This window comes from Acipenser ruthenus, chromosome 45 (assembly GCF_902713425.1).
Source record: "Acipenser ruthenus chromosome 45, fAciRut3.2 maternal haplotype, whole genome shotgun sequence".
Lineage (NCBI taxonomy): Eukaryota > Metazoa > Chordata > Actinopteri > Acipenseriformes > Acipenseridae > Acipenser > Acipenser ruthenus.
In genome coordinates, this window is record NC_081233.1 from 9,683,665 (window position 1) to 9,696,704 (window position 13,040).

A 13,040-nucleotide genomic window follows, 5' to 3' on the forward strand; every position below is an offset into this window, starting at 1 on the left:
GTTTAAGTGTGTCTGTTTTTCAGCGTGTCTGTGTGTGTGTTTTCCAGTGTGTGTGTGTTTCAGTGCGTGTGTTTCAGTGCGTGTGTTTCAGTGTGTGTGTTTCAGTGAGTGAGGGCTTGTGTTCCAGTGTGTGTGTTTCAGTGAGTGAGGGCTTGTGTTTCAGTGTGTGTGTTTCAGTGAGTGAGGGCTTGTGTTCCAGTGTGTGTGTTTCAGTGTGTGTGTTTCAGTGTGTGTGTTCCAGTGTGTGTGTTTCAGTGCGTGTGTTTCAGTGTCTGTGTTTCAGTGCACGGATGGGCTGCCAGGTTGAAGCCCAGCCCAGCCACACAGTGACACAATGGGCTGCGGATGAGAGGCTGAGCAGCAGCAGCGCGGAGTGAAGAGCCCCATTGTCTGGGAGCAGGACCCCCGCAGGAGGCCAAATTACAGGTTAGGATCCCCCACAACCCCCCCACCTCAACAGGCAGGCCTTGTCAGAGACTATAAAGTCAAGCATACATAGATAAGTATTCTCAGCGTAATTATAGGGCTGCATATGTAACATGTAACACACAGGCAGGGCATTGATAGCATGCCATGAATGCAAGGCAAACCAAGACCACTGAAACACAGAAATAAAAGAACAGATCATCCGAACATCTGGAGTACGCTTGACCGTGCTTGGGGCTGGTGCATCGTTCAGTTATTATGGTCGGGGTGGGGTGGGGGGGGGGGGGAGGCGTGGACTTGAAAAGGGGCCGGCTCTCAGAACCCCCCCCCCCCCCCCCCCCTCATGAAACCCCCGGCTCGCTGCCCGCCTCCCAGGGTACTCTTCCGATCACAGGCCTGTCTCTCCCCCTGCCAGTCAGTGCGGGAAGGAGCCGCAATGATATCATCCAAAAACCAGCGGGCAGAAAAAAAGGGAACCAGGTCGCGTCCCACTCGCTGTCCCACTCAGCCTGTCAGGGGATTGCCAGCCCCACCAGCAGGGTCACCGCAGCGTACTCACTAAAAGAAAGAGAGCGTTTTGTTTGTTTTTGGTTTTAGAAAGCCCACAGCAGTCAGTACATTTGTTTAAATGTGCTTTACAATGCTTCCCTATGCTTTACCAGACCTCTCTGTGCTTTACAATGCTTCCCTATGCTTTACCAGACCTCTCTGTGCTTTACAATGCTTCCCTATGCTTTACCAGACCTCGCTGTGCTTTACAATGCTTCCCTATGCTTTACCATACCTCTCTGTGCTTTACAATGCTTCCCTATGCTTTACCAGACCTCTCTGTGCTTTACAATGCTTCCCTATGCTTTGCCATGATTCCACTGTGCTTTATTACACTTTGCTGTGCTTTTTCTATGGGAAACTTTAGGGTTAGTTTACCATGGTTTGTTTTTTAATATCCCCTTTAGTCTCTGTGTGTAGACTTGCACCATGTTAAGTTTCCTATCTTGTATCTATTTTACAATGCATAATGTTTTTTTTTTGTTTTTTTTTCAAAGTTTTGGCAGGACAACTTCTCGAACTCCGTAGAGTTCACACGAACCGTTTAAAAATTTCTAAAACCTAAAATAAAACCTTGTGACCGAAGGGGGTATGCTTTGCAGTGCTGGTCTGTGCTGAAGCATGCTCCTGTAAGTGTGGGTCTCAGCGGTGTCCCCGGGTGGCTCCAGTGCGAGGATGTGGTTAGGGGAGCGGCGTGCGGAAGACCTGTGCAGGGCTGATAGCGCGGCTGCACGAGGAGAGGCACCGGGACAGGCTCCTCGCACTGCGGTTTGGCACGAGAGCCGAGAGGAATGGAGGCTGCAGGAACCGTGCCGCTATCACTGAGCCACTCCCCTCCCCCCCCCCCCTCCACCTCCCCCCCCTCCCTCATCTCTCCCTGCCTGAGAAGCTCAAACTCATTGCACAACACTGCAGGACATGGGGCAACACACACACACACACACACACACACACACAGATCTCTGTCATACACACACGCACAAACACACTCACTTGTTTGGAGGTTAGGCAGAAGAGTAGGCTTTTCATTATTCACTCCTGAGGTGCATTGGGGTTCAATGACAGTTAATAAGGGGCAGAAGTGAATGCTGCTGCATTCCGACCCTCATGTGCTGCCACTGCTGGAGACGTCCCCAGTGCTGGCTGGGCAGTGTTGCAATGGGGGACCCCGCTGTGATGGAGCTCAGAGAGGGTCAGTCTGAGTGCAGGCTCATGCTTCATGAAGGTTTGACCACAGAGGAGGTGGGACAGCGTCTAGACTAGAGTCCTCCACCCTGGTCAGTGGTGACACAGACTGGGGGAGACACACACACACACACCGGGCCACTGTCTTCCTGCCTGTCAGACACAGGGAGGGTGGTGGGGATGCAGTAATCCCAGTCCCAGTGGTTTCAGTGTTGGGGCTGGGGCAGCTGTAATCGGCCCAGTGTTCCTGGCAGCTTGTGGTTAGCACTCAGTCCCAAGCCAAGGTCTGGGTGACGAGATAATGACTCCCTTCGGAGCTGCGTCCCTCACAACAGTGTCCTCGCGGTCGGCTTTCATGGCTGTTATGCAGTTAGCCGGGGTTTTCCTTCTCATGCAGGTACTGTTATTGGAGTTTTATTTGACAGTGCTTTGCCATGCTTCCCTGTGATTGCTTTTACTGTACAATGCAATTCAGTACAAAGGTATTTTTATATATATGTTTCTAGAGTTACACACAAAGCAAGAGAGCTCAGTAAACAATACACTGCAGTTACAACCAATGATCTAAAAGCTCATCCCGAAAAGTGTGTTTTCAATTTAGACTGAAAACAATCCAGCGTTTCAACCTGCCTAAATAATGAAGTCCTTTTTTTAACCCTCATGAGAAATTATTTTAAATTTGAGTAAAAAAATGATTTTTTATTGTAAATTCGAGGAATTGATTTTTTTAACAAGTATGCTAAATGTGAGTGTATTAAAATCTGAAGCATCTTACGTCGTTTTTCACGTCAGTTTTGGTTGAAATATAACGTTAGAATTGTTTTGTTCTCACAAATTCCGAGAATTTTTGCCAAGTTTCTCAGACATTTGTCTTCAGTTTAAGGTCAACTTTTATGTGAATTTGCCCCAATGCTACCTGGATGAATTTGAGAGCCCTGCCTCCAGCCCTTCTGCCTCACTGCGAGGGCGAGTGGAGTTGCAGGCTGGGAGGCAGGGAGGCAGCGAGGCTGAGGCTGGGAGGCAGGGAGGCAGCGGGGCTGAATCTGGGAGTCTGGGAGGTAGCGAGGCTGAGGCTGGGAGTTTGGGAGGCGTGGAGGCTGGGATGTTTGGAGTCTGCCCCCCACCCCTCCAGTTCTCGCTTTGCTGGCCAGGCAGGTGGAAGAACAATGCGGCCTTTCTGCACAGCGGAGGTGCACATTCCAGCCCTCCTGAATTAAAGTCACAGCGTCCCCTCCAAACCGACGGACTTAACCCTTTGGAGTCACAATTCCCGGAATTAGATTCTTGGTGATATAGAGAGTTAATGAGAGTTGTGGCTGCCATTGGTAGAATGTGGTGCAGTTATACCAAAGAGATCCAATTGCAGCCACCCTGTACCTGCTACCATTACCCCACAGTACAGAACCATTGCCACTGTCGTGTCTCTGTCTGTCTGTCTGTCTGTCTGCATTGCCATCGAAGATCATTCAGGAAGGCAATAGCTAGCACACTGTGGTCCCATTCAACCAATGGCAGCCTCCCCCCATGGTAGCTGCCCTGTACTTGTGCTCCTCTCATTGCCTGCCTCATGCGTTGGAGATCGCTGGGGAAGGGCAGAGCGAGCATGCTGTTCTATCACTCTGACAGTGTCTGTCAGACCGGCCGGCAGGCAGCCTCTCTGTAGCTGGGGTGAGATAGAGGCTGCAGCAGGACATGCATCTGCTGTGGAATGCAGGATATGTGTGGTTTTCGGGTTTGCTGTGTGTGGAGTGGGGGTTATATTACTTACAAGGGCTTGTGTGACTGTTTCCTTGAACAACCACCAGATTACCAGAAGGGAGGGGAGGGCGGAGAGGGGTGGGGGGGTGGGGGGGTGGGGGGGACCTTGTGGGTTTAAAAGTTTATGTTTTTTGTCTTTAGCTTATAGATAATGCTGGGGGGGTGTGTCTGTGTGTGTGTGTGTGTGTGTGAGGAGGAAGGCTGGTTATATCATAACCCTTCCCAGTTATGTAAGATTAACCATCAGAGATAGGCAGTGTGGAGAGAGAGAGTTAGAGAGAGTTAGAGAGAGAGAGAGAGAGAGGGAGGGAGAGAGAGAGAGAGGGAGGGAGGCAGACAGGCAGACTCACAGGGGACACACAATACTACAAACACCTGCTGGAAGTTTGCTGTTTGTTTTTTTTTCTCCTGACGGGGAAAATCCACCTTTTTTTTTTCTTTCTTTTCATCAGCCCCTCTCTCGGATTATTCGACTCGTCGGATGTGAAAGTCGTTCGCCCCTCTCCCGGTTCTCTGCACAGTCACCTGCTCTGCGCGCGGCGCTGGAGAGAAATGATTCTCAGGTAAAGACCGGTTTGAAAAATGTGTGCTTGTTGGTGATAATGCTGCTGTGTTAACAAACTGCTTTGCATGGGAACTGCTTCCAAAGGATGCCTAGATTATTATTATTATTATTATTATTATTATTATTATTATTATTATCATTATGTAATAATGAAGTTAAAAATAATATGCTTTCAGAATCAGTGGCAGTTTTCTTATTTTTTACAATAATAATAATAATAATAATAATAATAATAATAATAATAATAATAAAGTCCTAGAAGTTCTTCTTTTTCTTTATTATTAGTTGTATATTATTATCTGTAGCAATAATAGTGATACTAGTTGTAGAATTGAACTACTCTGTTTGCAAATTCAGGACGTTCTGGAAGAGGAAAGTAGGTTTTTATGCCTGTGTTCACATCCTTTATAAAGTATTACATGTTGAAAAGAGCGTGCAGGTCTTTATTGGTGTCGGGACCCTGTGTAGTGACTGCAGCACAGGTTTTAAAATACTTTACACCTTCCTGTACCAACACCGCAGCCCCTCAGTGCACTGAGACCACGGACATGCCAGGAACCCGACCCTCTGCATGGCTGGACTCTGTTAGGCTGGGACCATTTCAGATAGGCAGGAACAGCGCTGAGTTTGTGCAGCTGCTTAAGCTCAATGTGAAGCTGGGATCAGCCCGGGTTTGCATGCAGTTAAACGAAAAACATATGATGTGAAAATGAGTGCCCTGTCTAAAGAAAGTTATGTGAAGAATGTTTTGTATTTGTCAAGGTTACAGGATGGGTTTTTCATTATTTATTTTTTTCAGTGTGTCTAATGCTGCAGAACAGTGGATCCAGTTTATTGCTATTAAAAAAAAATGTATGCATTATTAAAATAGATACCTAGCTAGAAAACTTAACCTGGTAGAATTATACACACCGTGACTGAAAGGGGTATTACTGATGCAAAACAGTGCATTTACTGTGAAACACGAATCAAACCCTGAAGATAATAAAACACACAGCAAGCCTGGCGAAGGTGTGCTGGGTGAATGTGCACGCGTTAGGGCTTGCAGAGTGGCACTGGCAGCTCACTAACTCTCCTGGTTTGCTTCGTAGTATAGAGCTATACAGGAACCTCCAGTGAATGCTGTACTTTTGTTGCAACACGCTGTGTTGAAATATCATTGAAACATCGTACAACAGCGACAAACGACTGCAACTGCACCAGGGCCAGCGGAAGAGATGCATAACCTCCCGTTAGATGCTTTTATTATGACGCCTCGATTTAAAATAAGAAACTGAAGCCTAAAAATGATCAATGTGTTTGGGAAGTGGGTAGCCAGCACACTGGGGTCCCATTCTACCAATGGCCAGCCTCACCCCATTGAAGCTGCCCTATGCTTGTGCTTCCTCTGCCCTTGCCCTGCACTGCCTGTATGCATTCACATCGAAGATCTTGTGGAAAAGTCATTCTTCCACAAACGTTTATATGCAACATAATCAAAAAAACATTTATACAAAAGTAAAAAAAAAAAAAAAAAACAAAGAACGAAATTCCTCTCAATTAAACCTAAATCTCTGTTTACATGAAGCAGATACTTTTTTGGGGATAATTATGAAATTACTGGAACTGAGCTCTCTAAGTAAACACATATTTTAAACCTTATGTTAAAAAAATAAATAAAATACAATTAAAAAAAAAACTGATTGCGTAAATCTTCTTTTCTGCAAAAACAGAAGAAGATTGCGAGGTGACTGGTGGCTCAGTGACTGGGGGGGGAGTCCTTCTACTGTGATATCCTGTAGTAAAAGCACAGCACAGTGTAGTAAAGCACAGACAAGATAATGAACCAGCCCCCTTCTCAAAGCACAGTGAAGAGAATGAACCAGCCCCCTTCTCAAAGCACAGTGAAGATAATGAACCAGCCCCCTTCTCAAAGCACAGTGAAGATAATGAACCAGCCCCCTTCTCAAAGCACAGTGAAGATAATGAACCAGCCCCCTTCTCAAAGCACAGTGAAGATAATGAACCAGCCCCCTTCTCAAAGCACAGTGAAGATAATGAACCAGCCCCCTTCTCAAAGCACAGAGAAGATAATGAACCAGCCCCCTTCTCAAAGCACAGTGAAGATAATGAACCAGCCCCCTTCTCAAAGTTTACTGCTTTGGTATCCCCAAAGCATGGGGAAGCAAAGTAACAAGCTGACTGGAGAATGTAAAGGAACTGAACTGTCAACAAAGGATGCACACAACAGGTTAAACTGTGGGAGGATGTGGTGAAGTGGCACTATCGTAGTGTCAAAGTGAACATGACTGTGGGCTCTGTCTGCAGCAGCAGCGAGGCTCAGTGGAGTTCGGTTTGAGGGTTTCAGTGTTTTTGAGCTGCTTTGTAACAACGTCACGGCTGTTTTCTCTTTCCTTCTTTAAAGCGAGGCTGGGGCAGGGGCAGCTCAGAGGGTTAATGGGTTCAGTACGAAAGCCCAACACGTGGGTTACTGTGACCGGTGAAAGATTATCTTATCAGCAGAGAAACAGCAGCTCTCTGCGAGAGAGATAGCGCCAATCCTGCGCTGTGTGGTAACTCCAAAAAGAGAAGAAAAAAAAAAACAACATTCCCTCCCAATGACATTTCTAAGCAGTTGGGGACAAAAAAACACCTCTTCTGTGCTGCACCCTACACTTTACCATGTACAGCTCCGGACAAAAGTGTTGCATTACCTAGAATTTGAGGATTGAGACATCATTAAATGATATACATTTAAAGAAAATACTAAATGGTATCACAAAAAGTCTACCGGAAGCCATACTAGTAGTACAGTATTTCATGTTCACCCAGCATTTTTGAAATGTCACGTTTGTTTTCAGCTTTTGTCAGTATATGGAAAACTACAAAGCGGTGTGTAATTCAATATGTTAACGTAACTTTATTCAGCAGGTTTCATTCAACCTTTATGAGTTTATGAGCAAAATGAGTTCATTCTAGAGGGTGATGCAAAGCTTTTGGCCAGAGCTGCATAAGCACGTGGCCAGCTGCTCTGGGAGGGAGATGAGGGCGTGGATTGGGAGTAGGGAGAGACCCTTATAAAAGTGTCCCATAGTAAAAGCACAGCAGAGTGTAATAAAGCACAGTGAAAGCATGGTAAAGCATTGGCAAGCATGGAGAGGTATGCTTCAGGAAATACAAAGCATTGTCAATCCACAGTGTATGCGTGGGAGTAGCTTGGGGTGAGTTTGGCATTGCCGTTGCTGTGGTGCAGCGTGTGCTGACACGACCCTGTGCTGTCTGTCCCTGGCAGGAGGGCCCTGGGTGCCGCTAACTCTTGGTGAATGTGTGCGTCGGCGAACTGTGTCCTCCAGGCCCAGAGGAACTTTGAGGTGAGCACCTGGGCATTCCAGGGGAGTGGAGAACACTGCTGAACTACGAGAAATCTGCAATAAATACATGCCATGTGGCACAGACTGAGAGGGAGGGAAGCAGTGTGGCTCTAGTGGAGCTGAGGAGGGACTGGGAGGGAGGGAAGCAGTGTGGCTCTAGTGGAGCTGAGGAGGGACTGGGAGGGAGGGAAGCAGTGTGGCTCTAGTGGAGCTGAGGAGGGACTGGGAGGGAGGGAAGCAGTGTGGCTGTAGTGGAGCTGAGGAGGGACTGGGAGGGAGGGAAGCAGTGTGGCTCTAGTGGAGCTGAGGAGGGACTGAGAGGGAGGGAAGCAGTGTGGCTCTAGTGGAGCTGAGGAGGGACTGGGAGGGAGGGAAGCAGTGTGGCTCTAGTGGAGCTGAGGAGGGACTGGGAGGGAGGGAAGCAGTGTGGCTCTAGTGGAGCTGAGGAGGGACTGGGAGGGAGGGAAGCAGTGTGGCTCTAGTGGTTAGAGCTGAGGAGGGACTGGGAGGGAGGGAAGCAGTGTGGCTGTAGTGGAGCTGAGGAGGGACTGGGAGGGAGGGAAGCAGTGTGGCTCTAGTGGAGCTGAGGAGGGACTGGGAGGGAGGGAAGCAGTGTGGCTCTAGTGGTTAGAGCTGAGGAGGGACTGGGAGGGAGGGAAGCAGTGTGGCTCTAGTGGAGCTGAGGAGAGACTGGGAGGGAGGGAAGTAGCGTGGCTCTAGTGGTTAGAGCTGAGATCTTATTTTACTATGATACACTGTTATGCCAGCCCCTTTCATTTCTGTAATCTGCAGGTGTTTCTGTCTTTCTCAATCTCTCCCTCTCCCTGTAGGGGTTGGCTCCCCAGGGCAGGCTCCATGCGGGGGTGACGATGGCCCCCGTGGGCCCCCAGCCGGGCCCTCGCTCCAGGATGCCTCACCTGCCTCACTGCGAGCCTGACATGGAGTTCACCTGGCAGGAGCTGATGGCTCTCACTGATCTGCAGGTCAGTAACGCCGCAGAGCAGCACAAACAGGCTTGTATTGTACAGGCTCCACAGGTAACAAAATAAAGTCAAGGCCAGTCAGCATACAGGCAGTGCTGCAGTCTGTACAAGAGTTTAATCGAAACAGACTTCCAAAACGAATAAACTATCTAAATAAATAAATCAATAAAGTCCTCCAAGCTGCCTCGCACACATAGTGAAATGTAAAGAGTACAGCTGTGGCTTGGGTGATGGAAATGCTCCTGGACTGTGACTCCTTTTGAAAGGGAGCGATCCTGTTCAGTGATCTCTCTTATCTAGATATGCAGCAGCAGCAGCACATAGCTGGACACCAGCAGGCCATTGGCTGCTCTCAGGTCCAAATCGCCCCCCCCCTGCTCCCAATGTTAGTCTAACAAAGAGCTTATTGAAGTCAGGAGGGGGGCTGTGCTTGGGGGGTGCAGCGCTATGCAGCAGACAGGCTAACCTGGAACTACACAATGCCCATCTGTTACACCAGGAAACCAGACTCCTTCTGGGACCTCAGCTGGTATCTCCAGGAGGGGAGGGGAGGGGGGGGGGGGCAAATCATTAGAGAAGAACCCCCCTGTTTAATTTAAGGATCCTTTTTTTTTTTTTTTTTTTTTAACTGTTAACAACTGGCTTAACGTTAACAATTTTTTGGCTCGTGTTTTTTTTTTTGGTTAATGGTTAGTTTATATATAGCGTATTCAAGAATTAATCAGCAAAGCAGAGGGACAGAGAGGCGGGGATCAGAATAACAGGAGTGTCGCTGTGTGATAAGAGGGGCTGAGGAAGGGGGGGCTGAACACTGGAACACAGCGAACAGGCTTCCTAAACGAGCTCGCACACACACGCGCACGCACGCGAAGACACACAATCCCGTCTCCATGACAGGTTTTTGTAAATTGCTAAGGTTTTGAAACGCATTGTCACCAACCTTAGCCAGCTTAGAAAGGAAAACAGAAACATACTTAAATCAAAACCAAATTATACAGGAAAATCAACCAGTGATACTCACAACAATACTACTGCTACCAATGATATTATAAAAAACATCTAGAAAACTGTCATACAGTACCTGCAAAGAAAAAACTTAAAAAATGTGTAACAGCTCAGTGTGTGTCTCAGTGTAACAGATATTGACCCTCCTCTCTCTCTCTCTGCCTCTCCTAATCCCCACAGGAATTCGAGGTACCCGGTGAGCCCTCCTACGACCCTGCAGTCTCCTACCTCCCCTCCCCGCAGCCCATGATGCCCCCAGGGGGGTTCGGAGCTGCCCAGCCCCTTGCTGAGCCCACCATGCCAGCCTGCGGGCTCCCCCCTGCCCTCTACCCAGACCTGAACCCGTCCTGCCAGAGACCGCAGATGGGCAGCATGCTGGGGGGGTGCTACGGGGGCACGAGTGCGAGGTACACCAGGCTGCTCCCGGCCCCTTCCCCCTCCCAACCCCCCCCCAGCCTCCACCTGCAGCCCCCCGCCCCCTCCCTGCCCCTCATGGGCCTGCTAGATCACCTTGTGCTGGCGGGGTCCGACACAGGCCAGCCCAGGCAGGGAGTGGCCAAGCCACCCAGCCAGGAGGAGCTGGAGTCGGATTCGGGCTTGTCCCTGGGCTCCAGCCCCGCCCTACCGTCGCCTGGCAACCCGGGGGCACTGTACCCCCCCGAGAGCGTGTGCTTCAGCGAGGCGGAGAGGGAGGGGGGGTCGTCGGGGAGGATGAGGGCCGACTTTGCAGAGCAGATGTACCAGCTGGAATACCAGCAATACCAGATGGGCCAGCAGGCTGCTTACAGCCCTGTGCTGCCTTCCTATGGAGCTCCACCCCAGCAGCAGCAGCAGCAGCAGCTCCAGAGCCTGTGCAGCTTTATGCCCGGCAGCAGCAGCAGCAGCAGCAGCAGCAATGGCAGTGGGGTTATGGTGGGGGCCAGAAAGCCTTCCCTCAGCCCTCGGCGGGACCTGAGCCGGGATGAGAGGCGCGCCCTGGCCCTGAGCATCCCCTTCCCCCTGGAGAGGATCGTCAACCTTCCCGTGGACGACTTCAACGAGCTGCTGGCCCGCCGCCCGCTGAACGAGAGCCAGCTGGCCCTCGTCCGAGACATCCGCCGGCGGGGCAAGAACAAGGTGGCCGCCCAGAACTGCCGCAAGAGGAAGCTGGAGAACATCGCGCACCTGGAGGGGGACCTGGAGCGGCTGCGCTCCGAGCGGGAGAGGCTGGAGAGGGAGCGGGCCGGCTGCGAGAAGGGGCTGGCGCTCATGAAGGAGAGGCTCGGGAAGCTGTACACCGAGGTGTTCGGGAGGCTCAGGGACGAGCAAGGCAGGCCCTACTCCTCCGAGGATTACTCCCTGCAGCAGACCAGCGACGGCAGCGTGTTCCTGGTGCCGTGCAAGCAGGAGGAGGAGGAGGGGGCGGACTGAGGGGAACAGGACCCCTGGGGTGGGGTTAATGTTCGTGAGGGGGGCTTCACGGAGACTCTTAAGTCTGGGATTGAAATCAGACTTCTGCTGCATAGCATTTTGGTCCGTTCCTGGTTTTACTCTGAGCTTGTTACCTGCACACACTGGGGCTAATGAAGCTCGTAGTGAGACCTGGAATGGGTGACACTGCTGTGCGATAGGAGGCACTGAAGGGGACTCGCAAAGCGATTTACTCCAAATGGTCATTTGTGCAGAACTATGAAACACTCAACAGTACGAATGAAGAAATACTAAACCAAGCCTCACAGTCCAGACTTTCGTCATCAAATGCTTTTTTGTGAGCTACTTCTAGTATTTCCAAATTGTCATTGCCTCAAAAGAGACAATCAAGTAATAAATAATAAATCTGATTCTAGTTCAGGCCACTCCCTTTCATTTTTAAATGAAATCAGTCCTTAATGTAATCTGATACAATTCAGGTGTACCGGGCTCCAGCAAGCTGAATATTTACTAAAAGGGACTACAGGACAACTAGGCATGTGTGTGGATACCCGTACATGTGTGTGTATTGGGTGTGGGTTCCCGTACATGTGTGTATTGTGTGTGGATACCCGTACATGTGTGTGTATTGGGTGTGGATACCCGTACATGTGTGTGCATTGGGTGTGGATACCCGTACATGTGTGTGTATTGGGCGTGGATACCCGTACATGTGTGTGCATTGGGTGTGGGTACCCGTACATGTGTGTGTATTGGGTGTGGATACCCGTACATTTCTTAAATATTCAGGTCTGAACTGGTTTTGGCTTGATCCAAGCTTTGTATTCTGGTCTCATTGTTGCTGGAAGTATGACTCACAGCAGACAGAAAGCAGGCAGGGTATCGGAGACCAAGCTTGGGACAAGCTGAAAACAGTTCCTCGTCTTAAGATTTTCATTAGTAAAATAAAAAATATATACCAATATATTACTTCAATGCCTATACATGAAGTTTGCCATAAGGGGTGGTTCTGTTAAAACCAACCATCATTCACAACAGCAGCTTGGGGTAATAGTTCAAAAATCAAGCCTCGCCACCTTTTGGAGACTCCGTCAAACAGGAATTGGAAAGACCCGCCATAACACTGTCAGCAGGATGCAGGCAGCCAGGATTCCATGTGGCAAGCTTGCAAGGAGTTTGTATCGTTTTTGGACTTAAAACAAACAAGGTCTTCCTGCAAGCGACTACAGCAGCAGCAGTTGTGGTGCATGGTTCACCCCCTAATCTCCAAGTCACACTGGATAAAAGTATCTGCTAAATGAGCAATTAGCTCTTATTCACTTCGTTACATAGCATAGTAATGCAACCCCCCCCCCCCCCCCCCCAACATCCAGCTTCCCAACAGAAGTCCACAGCCATTTTTATCAAGTTGGGAAGAGTGCTTCACAAGACTGCAGCCTCCAGAAGCTCAGCCAATAAGGTGTCAATACTGTAACTAGAGGAAGCAGTTAAACTCCCTTCCTGTAAAGACCCACACTGGGGCTCTCCCATCAAGTCCGGGTGCTCAAGATACCGGCTTGGCTTGCCGCTCAGAATTTAGAACCCAGAACTCCTGCGAGACCAACGTTCTGATGCCTTTAAAGACCAAGAGTGTAATACAAATGAGAGCAAAGAACTGGTGATTGTAACTCAATGTGTTGCATCTCCTACCAAGGTTTAAAAATATATAAAAACTATTTGTTTTATTGTGAAGTACTACGATAAATTGTTATTTAATTATTGGGTGGAAAAATAAAAGATAAAACATCTTGCAGCTTTTGCTTGTGAATT

The 13,040-nt window shown here is 49.1% G+C and overlaps 1 protein-coding gene across 2 annotated transcripts; it reads left to right on the forward strand.

The window, feature by feature from the left end:
- Window positions 1-4,148: 4,148 nt before the first annotated feature.
- On the forward strand, window positions 4,149-13,023 carry LOC117967086 (transcription factor NF-E2 45 kDa subunit-like). Of its 2 annotated transcripts, XM_034914270.2 has the most exons (4): window positions 4,149-4,481; window positions 7,755-7,833; window positions 8,664-8,816; window positions 10,002-13,023. In XM_034914270.2, exons 2-4 carry the CDS (start codon window positions 7,786-7,788, stop codon window positions 11,229-11,231), a joined length of 1,431 nt encoding a protein of 476 aa, XP_034770161.2. In that variant the 5' UTR covers window positions 4,149-4,481; window positions 7,755-7,785; the 3' UTR covers window positions 11,232-13,023. The 2 variants fall into 2 exon arrangements, with proteins under 2 accessions (XP_034770161.2, XP_058869095.1); XM_059013112.1 differs by lacking the exon at window positions 7,755-7,833 and having other exon boundaries at window positions 4,150-4,481.
- Window positions 13,024-13,040: the final 17 nt, after the last annotated feature.

What these genes read in the sequence shown, in the direction of transcription:
- LOC117967086 (XM_034914270.2), top strand. Translation starts at nt 7,786, where the DNA reads ATGTGTGCGTCGGCGAACTGTGTCCTCCAGGCCCAGAGGAACTTTGAG. An exon ending in AGGCCCAGAGGAACTTTGAG is followed by an intron (nt 7,834 to 8,663) that starts GTGAGCACCTGG and finishes CTCTCCCTGTAG; the next exon opens with GGGTTGGCTCCCCAGGGCAG. An exon ending in TGGCTCTCACTGATCTGCAG is followed by an intron (nt 8,817 to 10,001) that starts GTCAGTAACGCC and finishes TAATCCCCACAG; the next exon opens with GAATTCGAGGTACCCGGTGA.